The sequence below is a fragment of the Heterodontus francisci genome, chromosome 5 (assembly GCF_036365525.1).
Source record: "Heterodontus francisci isolate sHetFra1 chromosome 5, sHetFra1.hap1, whole genome shotgun sequence".
In the NCBI taxonomy this organism is placed as follows: Eukaryota; Metazoa; Chordata; class Chondrichthyes; order Heterodontiformes; family Heterodontidae; genus Heterodontus; species Heterodontus francisci.
Genome location: NC_090375.1, coordinates 11,188,193 through 11,206,955, shown reverse-complemented (window position 1 = coordinate 11,206,955; position 18,763 = coordinate 11,188,193). Strand labels below are relative to the sequence as shown.

Sequence of the window (18,763 nt, the reverse complement as noted above, 5' to 3'; positions counted from 1 at the left end):
TACAACTTGTAAAACAAATATTACAACTTTTCAAAACATTACAACTTTCAAGATAAATATAACAAATTTTCAATATTACAACTTACAAACTAAATATTACAGCTTTTCGAAATATTACAACATTCAAAATAAGTATCACAACTTTCAAAATGAATATTACAAGCTTTCAAAATATTACAACTTCGAGAAGCAAATATAACTTTCAAAATACGACAACCTCCAAATGTCACAACATACAAACTATCACAACTTTCAAATTAAATATTGCAACTTTCGAATTATTCCGACTTCTCAAAGCATTTCACTCCGAAAAGTACACCAGCGTTTTACCCGGCCATCAACAACAACTGAACACCCTGAAGTAAGGTAAACGGCAAAAAAAAATAAAGGTGTCTTTCTTTCTGTGCTGCTGGAGAGGATGAATGAAGTTGAAGCGAGGAGAAGGGCACTGTAGATGCAGGCTTATGAAGTCCAACCAGAAGGGGGAAGAGTGCAGCTTTGCAAGATGCTTTTTTTTAAAAAAAAAAGTGGGAAGAGAGAGAAGAGAAAAAAAGGGCAGGAGCAGCGGCTGTAGGCAGCAAAAAAAAAACACAGCAAGAGCACAAAGCTCCAGATCCGGAGTTTTTCTTGGGACGGTGAATCCAGGAGTCCAGATCTTGCTAGTGGCTCTGGGTTTTCATCATGCACCAGGCGTGCACTCTGAAGCTGACAATGATTTCCTCAGTGATTACGTACAGTGCGTGTCCCTGTGGGGAAGGGCCCCCCTCTGGAGCCATCCTGATGGGTTTGGGGCCTTGTTTAAATTTTCCATTATTATGTGGACTACCGGAGCGACAGCGCAGTCCAAGACTTTGCAGGTTTGTGATGAGGAGGGAGTGGGAGAACCGTCTCTCTCTTCTGCTTCCACTCCATCGATAAGACTTAGAACCGTATAGCAAGCGCTGATTCCAGCAGGGGATTATTTAAAAAAAAAATGTATATATTAATATAACAAATCCCCCTCCCTAAAAAAAAAATATAGCAGAGCATTTCTTAGCTTTTCGGATACAGCAAAAAAAAAAGTATTTTAAGCTTCCAGTTTATTTTTTTTTTAATTGGTCTGATTTTTTTTTCTCTTTTCTCCCTGCAGTGCATTCTCTCGTATTGCGAGAACAAATTCTAGATTATATTTCCCTCTGATGCTGGAATGTACTGATTTAAGAGAAAGTCTTTTGAAGCGTTTACTTCTTAATCAGAGATTTTGCTGGATGCTGCTTTTTTTTTTGGAATATTCAGGAGAGGAAGACAAAACACAATGAACTGTTTATTTTAATTCTGTGAGATTGAGAGAGAGAGAGAGAAAGCAACATTTATTGAGGGCAGCAGAGATCTGGTAAACGTGTCAAGGGGGCTTTTAATAGAGAGAGGAAGGACCCCAGACCCAAGTCTTGAAGAAGGGGTTTTAATGCGTTTAGGATGTCTCGCCGCAAGCAAGCGAAGCCGAGATCGCTGAAAGGTAAGTAAGCGAAAAACCCCACATAACAAAAAAACAACCTCCCTCCCCACTCAATGTATTAAAAGTTCAATCTAGAAAAGTGGGGAGTGGGGGGTATTTGGGGAGTGGAAAGTGTGTTTTGTTGTACAGCAGCATCCTGTTCTCGTTCAGAGCGAAGCAACGCTTCTGGCCGGAGCTGCTGCAGCTGGGAGTGGGGTGTTGGAGCTGGGAGTGGGGTGTTGGAGCTGGGAGTGGGGTGTTGGAGCTGGGAGTGGGGTGTTGGAGCTGGGAGTGGAGTGGACTGGGAGTGGGGTGTTGGAGCTAGGAGTGGGAGTGAACTGGGAGTGGGGTGGTGGAGCTGGGAGTGGACTGGGAGTGGGGTGGTGGAGCTGGGAGTGGACTGGGAGTGGGGTGGTGGAGCTGGGACTGGGAGTGAACTGGGACTGGGAGTGGGGTGGTGGAGCTGGGACTGGGAGTAAACTGGGACTGGGAGTGGGGTGGTGGGACTGGGAGTGAAATGGGACTGGGAGTGGGGTGGTGGAACAGGGACTGGGAGTGGGGTGGTGGGACTGGGAGTGGGCTGGTGGAACTGGGAGTGAACTGGGAGTGGGGGTGGTGGGACTGGGAGTGAACTGGGAGTGGGGGTGGTGGGACTGGGAGTGAACTGGGAGTGGGGGTGGTGGGACTGGGAGTGGGAGTGGGGGTGGTGGGACTGGGAGTGGGAGTGGGGGTGGTGGGACTGGGAGTGGGAGTGGGGGTGGTGGGACTGGGAGTGGGAGTGGGGGTGGTGGGACTGGGAGTGGGAGTGGGGGTGGTGGGACTGGGAGTGGGAGTGGGGGTGGTGGGACTGGGAGTGGGAGTGGGGGTGGTGGGACTGGGAGTGGGAGTGGGGGTGGTGGGACTGGGAGTGGGAGTGGGGGTGGTGGGACTGGGAGTGGGAGTGGGGGTGGTGGGACTGGGAGTGGGAGTGGGGGTGGTGGGACTGGGAGTGGGAGTGGGGGTGGTGGGACTGGGAGTGGGAGTGGGGGTGGTGGGACTGGGAGTGGGAGTGGGGGTGGTGGGACTGGGAGTGGGAGTGGGGGTGGTGGGACTGGGAGTGGGAGTGGGGGTGGTGGGACTGGGAGTGGGAGTGGGGGTGGTGGGACTGGGAGTGGGAGTGGTGGGACTGGGAGTGGGAGTGGTGGGACTGGGAGTGGGAGTGGTGGGACTGGGAGTGGGAGTGGTGGGACTGGGAGTGGGGGTGGTGGGACTGGGAGTGGGAGTGGGGGTGGTGGGACTGGGAGTGGGAGTGGGGGTGGTGGGACTGGGAGTGGGAGTGGGGGTGGTGGGACTGGGAGTGGGGTGGTGGGACTGGGAGTGGGGTGGTGGAGCTGGGAGTGGGGTGGTGGAGCTGGGAGTGGGGTGTTGGAGCTGGGACTGGGAGTGGGGTGGAGTGGGTGTTGGAGCTGGGACTGGGAGTGGGGTGGAGTGGGTGTTGGAGCTGGGACTGGGAGTGGGGTGGAGTGGGTGTTGGAGCTGGGACTGGGAGTGGGGTGGAGTGGGGTGGTGGGACTGGGAGTGGGAGTGGGGTGGTGGGACTGGGAGTGGGAGTGGGGTGGTGGGAGTGGGGTGGTGGGACTGGAACTGGGAGTGGGGTGGTGGGACTGGGACTGGGAGTGGGGTGGTGGGACTGGGAGTGGGGTGGTGGGACTGGGACTGGGAGTGGGGTGGTGGGACTGGGACTGGGAGTGGGGTGGTGGGACTGGGAGTGGGGTGGTGGGACTGGTAGTGGGAGTGGGGTGGTGGGACTGGTAGTGGGAGTGGGGTGTTGGGACTGGGACTGGGAGTGGGGTGGAGTGGGTGTTGGAGCTGGGACTGAGACTGGGGGTGGGGTGGGTGTTGGAGCTGGGACTGGGACTGGGGGTGGGGTGGGGTGGGTGTTGGAGCTGGGACTGGGGGTGGGGTGGGTGTTGGAGCTGGGAGTGGGGTATTAGAACTGGGAGTGGGGTGGGCTGGGAGTGGTGGAGCTGGGAGTGGGGTGGAGTGGGGTGTTGGAGCTGGGAGTTGGCTGGAGCTGGGAGTGGGGTGTTGGAGCTGGGACTGGGACTGGCTGCTTCAATGCCGCTGGGTGGATGCTCGGATTGGGGGGGAGGTTTGGCATCTGCAATCAACCCACCCACCCACCCCCGATCTCATGCTCGTTGTGACTTGTGTGGGTGCTGGTGTGACTTAGTGGAGATATGATTATGGAGGGGCAAATTAGCTGAGATACAGTGTGTTGGGTTTGGGTTTTAACTGAGATACACTGTTGGATTTGGGGTTTAGCTGAGGTGCACTGGGTTTGGGTGTATAGGAATACTGTGACTAACTTTAACTCAGTGCTGAGTCACATGGCTCTGGTCCTGAGAATCCTCAACAAGAAATTTTTTTAAAAAATCAAAAATAACAATAACTAATCCACAGGTCCATTTCAATCCGATTCATTTGATTGAAGGCAGGTCTTATTCTCTAACAGTCCAAGCTCTCCCCTCTCTGAAATTGACATATTGATCAATTCCACACCACTTTCTCCTCTCTTCAAGGATATCATTGTATCTTTATTCGGATGTTTTTTTTTGTTAAACTGGATGTAAGTTCACAGAAAAATATGCAATAAGAAGTTGAACTTTTATTTTAAATAAAAACAAGCCCACCAGAGAGTTTGAGCCTGATTTAGGTAGCAAAAATACATCGATATTATTGGAAAAGTTTGTTTTATTTATATAGTGAATGGGATTGCAATGATAATTTTAAAGATCCTGTAACTTAAGGAAAATACAGTCTCGTCAAAAGTGATCTGTAAGATGGGCTTGTCATTTTATTTGGAAGGGGTGCTTAAAGCTTTTCAAGATCAGGTTGCTGGATGAGGGATGAAGTGGGAGTGGGGGGGGGGGGAGGTGGGAACCGACTGTGTGGAATAAGGAAATGAAAGATCAGCATCTATTTAAAAGAATCTGTATTGCCGGGTGATTTTCCTGAACGTGGGTGTAATCTTGTACCTACTTTTAAAGGAGTCTCTATTCGAACAGGATAAAGACACGGAACTAGCTGAAAGAATGTAATAAGGCAGAAGAATTAAACAAAGATTTCCCCCTCCCCCCACTTTAAAGGAAACTTAAAATCTTTTGCTTGTAAGGGAAGATTTCGAGTTTGGCAGACAGATGTAGAGAATGTAATTCTTCAATCAATTGCTACAACTGATTATTGTGAGAAATGTGTCATTACTCCGATTGATACATTAATTGTCAGTGGAAACTTGGCATTTAACATTTTGCCTCTGTGTGGCAGTAAGAACTGGGTATTAAAGACCAGGGTTTGGCTGAATCCTCATGTCAGTCCTGGATAACCCCTCAAAATGTAGATAATCAAGGTTCAGTTACCTGGCACTGAATTATTTGAAATTGAAACACAGCCGAGAAATAGATCTAATTTGTGCTTGTATTTTTGTATGTTAAGTTTTGAGATGGGATTGGGTTAGGAGGATCATGTTAATTATGAATGAATAGGAGTCAAATTAAGTCTGGACAATGAAACCGTTGTTTGTCTGGCTATAAATTGATTATGAGCAGAGACGTGAGATGCCTGCCCTTATTGGACAGGGCCTAAAGTAGTAAGCAGCAATTGTGAATGTTGAGTCCTGCGTTCTGAGTAATGATTCTGTTTCGCTGTTTAACAATTCTGTGCGAATCAGGCCAACATCCATCGTGCAATTCCAACTGAATTCAATGGAAAAATACTGCGCAGTCTTGCAATGAGTCTCAGCGAGGTTTTATTTTGAATGCGGAGAATCTGCAGGCACACATGCAATAGTATTTGCCAAAAATTCTAAACCATTGACTTAAATTTCTCACTGACAATTTCATTGATGGACAGAATGCCCACAGAACTGCCCGGGCACTGAGCAATTGTGCTAATGGGTGAAATAACAACAACTTATATTTATAGAGCACATTTAACATAATAAAATGTCCCAAGGTGCTTCACAGGAGCAACACCTTGCGGGGGGTGGGGGGGGGGTGGTTTGTGGGGGGGTCACCATTAACCAGAAACTGAACTGGAGTAGCCACATAAATACCGTGGCTACAAGAGCAGGTCAGAGGCCGGGAATTCTGCAGCGAGTAACTCACCTCCTGACTCCCCAAAGCCTGTCCACCATCTACAAGGCACAAGTCAGGAGTGTGATGGAATACTCTCCACTTGCCTGGATGGGTGTAGCTCCAACATTCAGGAAGTTCAACACCATCCAGGACAAAGCAGCCCGCTTGATTAGCACCCCCATTCACCACCTTCAACATTCACTCCCTTCAACATTCACTCCCTCCACCTCCGATGCACAGTGGCAGCAGTGTGTACCATCTACAAGATGCACTGCAGCCACTCACCAAGCCTCCTTCGACAGCACCTTCCAAACCCGCGACCTCTACCACCTCGAAGGACAAGGGCAGCAGATGCGTGGGAACACCACCACCTGCCAGTTCCCCTCTAAGTCACACATCATCCTGACTTGGCGGGACTCAAAACAATGGCTTCAGTCTTCAATATTTAATTGAAACAAACTTTTATCAACAACAGCTTGCATTTATATAGCACCTTTAATGTAGTAACCTGCCCCAAGGCGCTTCATAGGAGTGTTATCAGACAGAACTGAGACATCAGGAGGTTTTAGGACAGGTGACCGGAATCTTGGTCGAAGAGAATGGGAGTGTCTTAAGGGAGGGGAGAGAGGTGGAGAGGTTAATATCACAAACAGGAAGGTGGGTTGTGATTGTTTTACATTTTGTAAAAACATGGCTCTCTCCTGAGGTGCTCAATTCTCCTCTTGAGATGTTCAATATTTAGGGCCAGTAGTTTTCATTCTTTCTGTATACAGAGTGTCGCGTGTGGAACTGCTAACCTACATCACTGCTGAACATAATGTCATCTATTTTTGCTGTCGACATTGGGCATAACACTCGAAAAAAACTCCTCTAAAGGATATGGATATGTGGAAAATTGGAATTGAGGTCAAAGATCAGCCATTTTTTTAATTATTCATTTATGGGATGTGGGCGTCACTTATTGCCCATCCCTGTCGGTCAGTGAGAGCTGATGGCAAGCTGCTGCTTGAATGTAACTTAATAGTTAGCTTGGCCATTTCAGAGGCAGCTACGTTGCTGTGGGTGTGCAGTCACACATAGGCCAGACTGAGGAATGACAGCAGATTTCCTTCCCTAAAGCACATTCGTGAACCAGTTGGGTTTTTATAACCAGTTTCTTGGTCACCATTACTGCTGCAAGCATCTTATTCCAGATTTATTTATCTAACTGAATTTAAATTCTCCAGCTGTCATGGTGGGATTTGAACGTATGTCTTTGGATTATCAGCCCAGGCCTCTGCATTACTAGTCCAGTAACACAACCACAATGCTACTTTGCCCCTTTAGACGAGCAGGCTCGAGGGGTCATACGGCCTACTTTTGCTCCTATTTCTTATGTTCTCTGAAGTTAGCCTGTCTCTGTGTACTGTACCATGTGCATCAATGGAGGGAGCAAAGGTCATATCTAAGTCTTTTAGAGAAAAGAAAAATAAATCTTGCCCAATATGGTTGTGTTTAAATGGTGCTATACTTCACCAATAGTTAGATGGTCTGATTCTATTCTTTGATTTTTTTTTTTTTTACCCTCTTCTTAGAGTAAAACCTGAAATGTGGCTGCATTTGCAGCATACTGGAGAGTTTACAACTTTAACTGCCTCCTTTACCACCCAACCCGGTCTGAATTATTTTTCCCGCTTTTCAGATGAGACATTAAATCAAGATCCCCGTCTGCCCTCTCGGGTGGAAGTAAAAGATCCCATAGCCACTATTTCAAGGAGTTCTCCCTCGCGTCCTGGCCAACATATATCACTCTTAACATCTAGATTCCACATGATCTGCTCATCGTCTCATTGCTGATTGTGGGATCTTGCTGTGTGCAAATTGGCAGCAGTGCTTTCCTACATTACAACAGTGAGTACACTTCAAAATGTACTTGATTACATGTAAGGGTATTATGGGGTGTCCTGAGGTCATGAAAGGTGCTATATAAATGCAGTTTGTTCAGGAATATCTGTCCTAAATGGCCGACCCCTTATCCTGAGACTGAGACCCTCTATTCTCAATTCCCCAGCCAGGGAAAACATTTTAGCAAGCCTCTTAAGAATTTTATATGTTGCAATCATTCTTCTAAAGTCCAGGGAATAAGACATGATCTTTGAAAGCTGCTCTGCCCCCAGTGTACTTTGGGGGTGAGGTGGGGGGCAGTGGGTGGGTCCTGGGTATTGATCGTGGCAAACTTTAGACCATGGGGCACTAGTCAGTTAAACGCCGAGGTATATAGGGTAGGAGGCCAGAGAGGCAAAGAGTGAATTTGGCCACTTTTCCCAAATACTGCCATTGTGTATTTTCATTTAATTATTTTAAGTCTGTCTTAAAATACACTACTTCAGCACTGGGCAAATTTGGTTATCGAGCTGGGCTTAGTAATGTACTGCAGCCCTATCCAAGCGTGCAATTGTACCAAACAAATATGCCTTCTCAATAATACCAGTGATCTTCATGGCAAGAGTTTCATTTACTGAATAGACCTTTAAGGTTAGGCTGTCTATTGTGTTAAAAGTCCAATGGTGTTTACCTCCAGTCTTACTTTTCTAGTGCCTGAAGCTAGGGAACTGATCCTTAATAAATTTTATTTCATTAGTTTGTCTGTATTTCCCTAAGGTGAATTTGCAAATGTGAGCCTTATTTTATTGTGCATATGAATTAGGAGTTGGAGTAGGCCACTCGGCCCCTTGAGCCTGCTCCACCATTCAATGAGATCATGGCTGATCTGATAGTAATCTCAATTCCACATTTCCCCGCCTATCCCCGATAACCTTTCAACCCCTTGCTTGTCAAGAATCTATCTACCTGTACCTTAAAAATATTCAAACACTCTGCTTCCACCTCCTTTTGAGGAAGAGAATTCCAAAGACTCACGACTGTCTCAGAGAAAACATTTCTCATCTCTGTCTTAAATGGACGCCCCCTTATTTTTAAACAGTGAACCCTAGTTCTAGATTCTCCCACAACGGGAAACATCCTTTCCACATCCACCCTGCCAAGACCCCTCAGGATCTTGTATGTTTCAGTCAAGTCGTCTCTTACTCTTCTAAACTCCAGCGAATACAAGCCTAACCTGTCCAACCTTTCCTCAGAAGACAACCTGACCAATCCAGGTATTAAACAAAAACAAGAAATGCTGGATTCACTCAGAGTTAACGTTTCGGGTCAGTGACCCTTCTTCGGAACTCTGCTTCTCTTTCCACAGATGCTGCCGGACCTGCTGAGTGAATCCAGCATTTCTTGTTTTTGTTTCAGATTTCCAGCATCCGCAGTATTTTGCTTTTATTTCAATCCAGGTATTAGTCTAATAAACCTTTTCCAAACTGCTTCCAACGCATTTACATCCTTCCTTAAATAAGGAGATCAGTACTGTACACAGTACTCCAGATGTGCTCTCACCAGTGCCCTGTATGAATGAACCTCCTTTTGTATTCAATTCCCCTCGCACTAAACAATAACATTCTATTAGCTTTCCTAATTAGTTGCTGGATAGAAGATTGGCTAGCTAACAGGAAACAGAGAGTAGGGATAAATGGGTCGTTCTCTGGTTGGCAAGATGCAATGAGTGGTGTGCCACAGGGATCTGTGCTGGGGCTTCAACTTTTTACAATTTATATAAATGACTTGGATGAAGGGACCGAAGGTATGGTTGCTAAATTTGCTGATGACACCGATAGGTAGGAAAGTAAGTTGTGAAGAGGACATAAAGGGGCTCCAAAGGGATATAGATAGGTTACATGAGTGGACAAAGATCTGGCTTTTGCGATTAATGCAATAGGACACCCAGATCCCTCTGCATCTCAGAGCTCTGCAATCTTTCACCATTTAGATAATATGCTTTTTTAATCTTCCCGCCAAAATGGACAATTTCACATTTTCCCACATTTTACTCCATTTGCCAGATCTTTGTCCACTCACATAACTATCTATATCCCTTTGTGGCCTCCTTATGTCCTCTTCACAACTTACTTTGCTACCTATCTTTGTGTCATCAGCAAATTTAGCAACCATACCTTCGGTGCCTTCATCCAAGTCATTTATATAAATTATAAAAGGTTGAGGCCCCAGCACTGATCCCTGTGGCACACCACTCATTACATCTTGCCAACCAGAAAATGACCCATTTATCCCTACTCTCTGTTTTCTATTCGCTAGCCAATCTTCTATCCATGCCCATATGTTAGCCCCTACACCAATAGCTTTTATTTTCCGCAATAACCTTTGATGTGGCACCTTATCAAATGCCTTCTGGAAATCTAAGTACAGTACCATCCACTGGTTCCCCTTTATCCACAGCACATGTTATTTCTTCAAAGAACTCCAATAAATTGGTTAAACATGATTTCCCTTTCACAAAACCTTGTTGACTCTGCATGATTGCTTTGAATTTTTCTAAGTGCCCTACTGTAACGTCATTAATAATAACTTCTAACATTTTCCCTAAGACAGATGTTAAGCCAACTAGCCTGTACTTTCCTGCTTTCTGTCTCCCTCCCTTTTTGAATACAGGTTTTAGTCACTTTCAGAAGTTTTCTTTGAGCTAAGAGCTGAGCAGTGAAACCTTCCCAGCTCAAGCAAGTTTAAAATGAAACTGTAAATGACTGCAAGATTGAGAGCACAAGACATTTAGCTGCACATTCCATGAGGTCTTGCACTGTAGCACCTAACTGAACTTTGTTGCAGTGGCTGAACTTTGCTGTAGCTAAAAGCCATTAGGTTTGAGCAGAGAAAAAAAAAATCCCAACCTTGAATGAAAGGCGATAGTAAAAAAAAAAAAATTGCAGTATTTTGGCAAAGGTTTCTAATTTAATATCACTTTTTGAGAATCTTTCATTCACTACCTTTGATTTGCAGTACTCTGCTTCTCTTAAGACCCCTGTTCCAGATACCACTTCCTAACCAAGCAAGCGGCTGGATAGATTAGTCGACAGCTCTTATCGATGCTGCTTTTGTAAGGAGAGGTTTGGGAGTGTGAATGAAGCCTCTCTTTCTCCTCCGCTGTGCCTTTCTCGGCACCCCTCCACTACGTGGATACCTTGTTTTGTCCACTTGCTTTCTACAATACAACTTATTTTCCCATTCTCTCAATCTCCTGCCCCCCCCATCAAATAGTGCAACTAAAATAGGCAACTCACCATGTGGGGAAATCATTCATTGGTAGCGTCCAATATGCTGTGCCACCTGGTGCAGGTTTTAATAAATAAGGGAACCCAGTTCCCAGGGAAAAATACAGGCAGGACAGATGGCTGAAATTGTCTAGAAATACACCCTGCCCTCCAAACTGTTCTCGCTTCCAATGTGATGTGGGCTATTTCAACATTCTGCTTAATTTCTTTTTTTTTTTTAAAAAAGTGTTTTTTTTTTGTGACTTTCTGATACAATTCACTGCGAAAGGAAAGATGATTTTTGTTTGAGAGTTATTACCCAGCTTCATACAACCACACGCTGTGCTTCAACCTGAATGATGAGTTTAGAATAAATAGAGCAGTGTAGACCTGATTGCTGCTGTACACTTGTTCTTTCAGCTATGAAAAATGTCTTCACATGGGTCTTGCACACCTGCAGTACACTGTCACTTGCTCTATATGTGTCCTCACTAACCAAGCTTTAAACGATGTGAGGAATCCAATACCTATTTTGGATAGGTAGTAAAGGGAGCATTCTGCTAAAGGGAGGTGTGGAGGGGTGACCTATCAGGTTGAGAGACAGAGACGCCATGACCCGCCATGTGCATTGAATAATCTTTCAATTGGTGCAATTGTCAGACCAGCTGTAGACGAATGGGTGAATTTTGTTTGCCTTGATTTGTAACCCCTGTTTTCTTGTGTATCACAGTGGAGGTTTAGGAAGTAAAATTAGTTGCTGCACATTGTCAATGCAAGGCCGAAACCTGGTATTTGCCTAACTTCGTCTTTTGCTCCGCATTACAATTTGCCGTGCTTAATATCGATGTAAAAATAGTCCATGTAAATAGAAGCCGACGGGCAATCTTTTTGTCTCCCACTTCCACTAACGACTCTTTATTTCCTCTCTTTCTCCTGCAGTAGAAGAAAATGAGGCTGACGACCTGCATCCTACTGTGGGGCAGACAAGCATTCAGAGTGGTATGTTATAATCCCTAATTAGCCACCATTTATCATCAACGTAGCTTTAGCGAGTTTTGAGGTTGACCCGCAATTGTCGTGACATTGTGGAAAATTTGCTTATATTTTCATTAAATGGCAGATGTCAAAGCCCTGGACTGGCAATTTATGCACTTGCTTCCACAAGTTAAAAGCTCAAGAAATTTAAGAAATTGTGCAATGCAAATATCTGCCCTCCTTTGCCAGCACAAATTTTTTTTGGCGTAGAATTCTTCCGATAACTAGAGCAGGAAAATCAGCATCAAGTAATTCAAGAGAGGGCTGTTGCATTATTCTGTGTCATTTGTATATCTACTTTTTAAAAAGTGAAGGTGGCAATGAATTTACAAGAGTGGCATCTGCTTCTGTCAATTTATTGTGTATGTGCGTCTGTACCTGAGACTGAAGAGCAGTAATATCTCACCTAAACAGATGAAATCTGCCACTGTGTTAAACTGGATCTAAAATTAACTTGTTACTGAGGCTGCAAGAAATTGTACTGTTAAAGAAGTCACCGTGCAGCATAACTTAGACATGCAGGTTACAGCTCCGGAAAATGAGGGCACACGATCTTACAGTACAGAAGGAGACCATTCGGCCCATGCTCTCTATGCTGACTCATTGAAAGAGCTATCCAAGTCGTCCCACCTCCTCTACCCGTTCCCCAAGTTTTTTCCTCTTCAAGTATTTATCCAATTCCCTTTTGAAAGTTCTTATTGAATCGGCTTCCACTGCCCTTTCAGGCAGCGTGTTCCAGATCACAACAACTCGCTGCGTAAAAAAAAAAAAAATTCTCCTCATGGTTCTTTTACCAATTATCTTATCCGTGTCCTCTAGTTACCGACCCTCACACCAGTGGAAACAGTTTCTCCCTATTTGCTCTATCAAAACCCTTCCTCATTTTGAATGCATAGTTGCTACCCCTGAGTTGTGTCCGTTGTGAGGAATTGTCTGCTCAGTGCTGTATGTCTGCTTTATATAAAGTACTGGATTGCGCAGGTCTTCCTGTTGGACTGACACTTAATTCCTCTCATTTTTAAATTTCCCTTGCATTCTCTGACATTCGTGGGCTGATACTGTGCAGCTGCTGCAGAGTAACATAGAGCTATGCTGGGCGTTCCCACCGGCTGCTATGAGGCACTCTCCCTCGGGAATACTGAACACGGAAGGAGTTGGTAACTCACTTGTTAAACAGAATTATATAGCATGTACAGCTCAGGAACAGGCCCTTCAGCACAACAGGTCCATGCTGGCATTTATTCTCCACACGAGCCTCCTCCCACCCCACTTCATCTCACCGCATCAGCATATCCTTCTATTCTTTTCTCCCTTGTGTGTTTATCTAGATTCCTCTTAAATTAATATATGCGATTGACCCTCGGTAATTCATCAGATGGCGAGTTCTGCATTCTCCCCACTCTCTGGGTAAAGACGACCATAAAGGACACACACTATAAACTGCCAGTCATATCAGTCAATCCTGTTGAACCCGTTATATTCAGGGATTGACTCCCTGTGTAAAAGGGGGAAAAATGGAGTTGATTGGGTAGATAGACAGAAACGATTCCCTCTGGTGGGTTTGGGGGGGATGGGGGGGGCCGGGGTGGGGAGTCGAGAACCAGGGAGCACAATCTTAAAATTCGAGCCAGACTGTTCAGGGTGATGTCAGGAAGCACTTCTTCACACAGAGGGGAGTGGAAATAGAATAGAATCACAGAACGTTTATGACACAGAAAGAGGCCACGTGGCCCACCATGTCTGCAGCGGCTGAAAAACGATCCACCCAGTCTAATCCCACTTTCCGGCATTGGATCCGTATTCCTGCAGCTTACGGCACTTGAGGCGCATATCCAGGCACCTTTTTAAATGAGTTGAGGGTTTCTGCCTCAATTGCCCTTTCAGGCAGTGAGTTCCAGACCCCCACCTCCCTCTGGGTGAAAATGTTTTTCCCCACCTCCCCTCTAATCTTTCTACCAATCACTTTAAATCTGTGTCCCCTCATCACTGACCTCTGTGCTAAGGTGAATAGACCCTTTACCTCCACTCTCTCCAGGCCCCTCAAAATTTTGTACATTTCAATCAGATCTCCCCTCCGCCTTCTCTGTTCCAAGGTGAACAACCCCAGCCTATCCAATCTTTCCTCATAGCTGCATTTTTCCAGTCCTGGCAACAGCCTTGTAAAATCTGGAACTTTCTTCCCCCCCACCCCCCCTCACCAAAAAAGCTCATGAGGCGGGGTCAATTGAAAATTTCAAAATTGAGATTTTTGTTGGCTAAGGGTGTGAAGGGTTAAGGAACCAAGGCAGGTGGAGGGAGTTAAAATACAGATCTGTCACGAAATAACTGAACGCTGGAACAGGCTCGAGGGGCTGAACGATCTCTTCCTAGCAAGCTATTTAACTGCCGCAATATTGAATTGAGACATGTCCCCCATTAGGAATTGAAATTTAAAACCAGCCTTCGTTGAGACAATACAGACTTTCTCCCGTGTTGCAAGATGTCTGGAGGCCCCAGCCTTTCAATGTGGCCACTTAGGATGGAGACGATGTGGGGTCCATGCCAAATTGGAAAGAGGAAAAACAAGAAATAAAAAAATAAAATTCCAGTACAGGAAAAGGAGAAAAACCATTCCAACAAGTTTCCTGTTGAAAGGAGTGTCTGCTACTGCTTGCTTTCCGTAACTTCCAACCACAGCAGTGTTGTTTATGTGGACAGCTGAGCTGTCAGAACAAAAAAAAAAATCATCACGGTCCCAAAGTGACCCACCCACCATGCTGGGATAGACACTTGACTTTTCCTGGGAGTTCCAGGAGGACTCCTGCCTACGCATCAATTTCTTTTGTACACAATCAATCCCAGACCTTGCGTGCATCAGCCAAGCTCTAAATGCGAACAGAATCGCAGGCAGCTCAGTGATAACCGTTCGGAAAGCACAGAAAAGAGTTCTAGAATGAATCATAGAATGGTCACAGGAGGCCATTCTCTGCAAGAGCTACTCAGCTGGTTCCACTCCCCCTCTCTTTTCCCCGTAGCCCTGCAAATGTTTTCTCTCCAGATAATTATCCAATTCCCTTTTGAAAGCCACAATTGAATCTGCCTCCACCACACTCTCGGGCAGTGCATTCCAGATCCTACTCACTCGCTGCATGAAATGGTTTTTCCTCATGTCTCCTTTGGTTCTTTTGCCATTCACCTTAAATCAGTGCCCTCTGGTTCTTGACCCTTCCTCCAATGAGAACGGTTTCTCCCTATCTACTCTGTCCAGACCCCTCATGATTTTGCACATCTCTATCAAATATCTTCTCATCTTTCTCCTCTCAGTAAATAACCCCAGCTTCTCCAATCTATCCACATAACTGAAGTCTCGAATCCCTGGGACTGTTCTCTCAAATCTTTTTTGTTTAAAAGGGGGCTCAACTGATTGGGTTTTCAAACAACAAAAAATGAGCCCCCGCCTATTCAACTTCATCTGTACATTTGCTGATGGCAATGTCTGCACTGATATTTTTAAATTACCTAGGTTATGCTCCCACTTTATTTCTTAAAACCCTAAATATACTGTGAAATGAACCCAGTCAGTTCCAGAGCATTTGCATCAAGTGAGTGGTGAAAGAAGCATTATGTGCTCACCTGTTGAAAGCTGACTTGTTTTAAGTGCTGTAACAGCATCTGGCAATACGAATGCTTAATGGGTAATTTATCAACCCTGGAACAAGTTTTAGAAGGCAGAATCGGTGTGAGGAAAGTACCTCTTAAGTCTTTTTCTATCAGAAATATCAGTGCAGCAGAAAGGTCACCAAAAAGTTGAAAAGTGCCCAGTCTTCCTCAATTTACCCTGGAAGGGTGAGATATCTCCCAAATTTGAGCAACAGGCAAAGCTACCCATTTCACACTGCTGGTGTGCAGTAGCAATACAAGTGGTGTTTTCCACTAACGGGATGCTTCCGTCAAGCCAAACAGACGTTCTGCCTAATGTGGTATATGAATTCCACTGCCAGTGTGAAGCCAGGTACATACCCCCTACGTACCAACGACTGGTGGAATCCATCAAACAGCACGTCCGTTCGGCTGTTCACAGTAGGCAGATTACTGACTACTCAACCAACCTATACTTAAAAAAAAAATGCAGCACACAGTGTCTGACATTGATTCCGCGATTGGGCAGCACTTACTGAACAATCCCGAGTGTGTTGAGAATTACGCTAACGATCAATTTCGGATTATTTGTCGGACTTGCGCTTGCTAAAAGCTGCATGTATTCATATGCAGGGACCTGTCCTCTGCAGGCAAAAGGAACATGTCTAGCCATTGTGCCTTTTTTGAATTAAACAAAAGCATGGGGGACAAAAAAAAATAGTTCCCTGGTGTATTCTCCATTGCCACGCCTTGACCAATCAGAGTCGACTTGCCAACCAATCAGCACCCTTTTCTCAGGCAGGAGAAATTGTTGCTCCCTTTGAAATTTGGCATTCTTGCATCTGTCCTGATGAGTGCAAGATGAAAACCTTCTCCAGCCTGGCTCTTTTTTTTTCAGCAATGCAAAAATGAGTAACGATTGTAAGTTCCAAATGACTTTTTTTTAATATAAAACAAACACGCAGAAAGTACAGACATATCTACTAACATTTATAACCTTTCCATTCAGGTACTATCCCTGTAAATCGTTTTTACACTTACTCCTGTGTCTCTATATCCTTTATGTAATATGGAGACTAGAGCTCTGCATAGCACCCCAAGTGTGGTCTAACCAAGGTTCAATACAAGGTTAACGTAACTTCAAAAAGAGAGACTTCCGACACAATGGAGAGAGTCTTAAGAGCCTAGAGTCAGAGGCACAGGTAGCAGTGATCAGCTTTTGAAATGTATTCTTTTTTTAAATTTGTGCCTTCTGTGTTTGTTAGTCTAATTCATTTCTGGTTCAAACTGAGGAGGCACTTGCCTTAATCTTCCAATTCTCCTTAGATATGGGGGTGGTGCTCGAGGACTGGAGAATTACAAATGTTATACCACAATCAGAAAAGTGTGTAAGCATAAACCCAGCAACTACAGGCCAGTCAATTTAACTTCGGTGGTGGGAAAGCTTTAAGAAACGATAATCCAGGACACAATTAACAGTCACTCGGCCAAGTGTGGATTAATTGAGGAAAACCAGCATGGATTTTTTTTCAAGGCAAATTGTGTTTAACTAACTTGCTTGAGTGTTTTGATGAGGTAACAGAGGGTTGATGAGGGAAATGCAGTTGATGTGGTGTACATGGACTTCCAAAAACTGTGTGATAAAGTGCCACATAGAATCATAAAATGGTTACGTTACAGGAGATCATTTCACTGAGTTCCACTCCCTACCATTTTCCCTGTAGCCCTGCAAATCTTTTCTCTTCAGATAATTGTCCAATTCCCTTTTGAAAGCCACGATTGAATCTGCCTTCACCATGCTCTTGTCCGTGCATTCCAGATCCTAATCATTCGCTGGGTAAAACAGTTTTTCCTCGTGCCACTCTTTTGTCAATCACTTTAAATCGGTGTCCTCTGGTTCTCGACCCTTCCACCAATAGGAACAGTTTCTCTCTATGTACTCTGTCCAGCCCCTCATAATTTTGAACACCTCTATCAAATCTCCTCTCAACCTTCTGTAAGGAGAACAACTCCAGTTGCTTCAATCTATCCACGTAACTGCAGCTCCTTATCCCTGGAACCATTCTCGTAAATCTTCTCTGCACCCTCTCTAATGCCGTCACCTTCTTCCTCGAATGTGCTGTCCAGAATTGGACACAATACTCCAGTTGAAGCTGAAACTGTTTTTTAATAAAGGTTCACCATAACTTCCTTGCGTTTGTACCCTATGCCCTATTTATAAAGCCCAGGATCCTGTATGCTTTATTAACCGCTTTCTCCACTTGCCTACCACCTTCAACAATTTTTGCACATATACCCTTTGCTCCTGCACTCCCTTTAGAATTGTATACTTTTTATTATTGCCTTTCCTTGTTCTTCCTACCACACTTGACACTTCTCTGCGTTGTTTCATCTGCCACGTGTCCTCCCATTCCAGCCTGTCTATATCCTTTTGATGTCAATCACTATCCTCCTCACAGTTCACAATACTTCCACGTTTTGTGTCATCTGCAAATTTTGAAAATGTGCCCTGCACTCCCAAATCTAGGTCATTGATATAGATCAAGAAAAGCAGTGGTCCTATGACTGACCCCTGGGGAATCCCACTATATACCTTCCTCCAGTCTGAAAAACAAGCATTCACAACTACTGTCTGTTTCCTGTCATTCAGCCAACTTCGTGTCCATGCTGCCACTTCCCTTTTATTCCATGGGCTTCAACTTTGCTGACAAGCCTGTTATATGGCACAAATGCCTTTTGGAAGTCTACGTACACAGCATCAACCACATTACCCTCATCAGCCCTCTGATACTTCATCAGAAAACTCAATCAAGTTAGTTAACACAATTTGCCCTTTAATAAATTCCTGCTGGCTTTCCTTAATCAATTCACATTTGTCCAAGTGACTGTAAAAAAAAATTTGTCCCGGATTATCGTTTCTAAAAGCTTTCCCACCAGCGAAGTTAAATTGACCCTTACATTAAAGTAATTGACAAAAGAAAGAGGCGACATGAGAAAAAACCTCTTTTCACAGCGAGTGGTTTGGATCTGAAATGCACAGCCTGAGAGCGTGGTGGAGGCAGATTCAATTGTGGCTTTCAAAAGGGAATTGGATAATTATCTGGAGAGAGGAGATTTGCAGGGCTATGGGGAGTTGCAGGGGTGTGGGACTAGTTGAGTTGCTTTTGGAGAGAGCCAGCAAGGACGCGATGGGCTGAATGGCCTCCTCCTGTACAATCACTACGCTGCTGTATTCACTAATAAAAAAAAAAGAAAAAAAATTTTGAAGTCTGGTCAACTTTTTTGGTTTGGCAAATTGAGTTCTGTTTTTCATGTTTGTGTTGGAGCAATTGGTGCATAGACAGCTATTTTTAGTAAGGGCATTATTGATTTCTTAAGTTTTTTCATCCTTG

The 18,763-nt window shown here is 44.8% G+C and overlaps 1 protein-coding gene across 4 annotated transcripts in view; it reads left to right on the top strand.

Annotated features, from left to right (window-relative positions):
- Window positions 1-665: 665 nt before the first annotated feature.
- LOC137369730 (zinc finger protein 521) overlaps window positions 666-18,763 on the top strand; it is a 524,295-nt gene continuing 506,197 nt past the window's right edge. For 2 of the 4 annotated variants that reach the window (XM_068031105.1, XM_068031101.1), the window contains exons 1-3: window positions 667-857; window positions 1,130-1,495; window positions 11,658-11,717. In XM_068031105.1, the coding sequence (XP_067887206.1) occupies window positions 1,456-1,495; window positions 11,658-11,717 (100 nt within the window). In that variant the 5' untranslated portion in view covers window positions 667-857; window positions 1,130-1,455. Of the gene's footprint in view, window positions 858-1,129; window positions 1,496-11,657; window positions 11,718-18,763 lie in introns of all 4 variants that reach the window. The other 2 variants (XM_068031102.1, XM_068031106.1) reach the window with 2 other exon arrangements.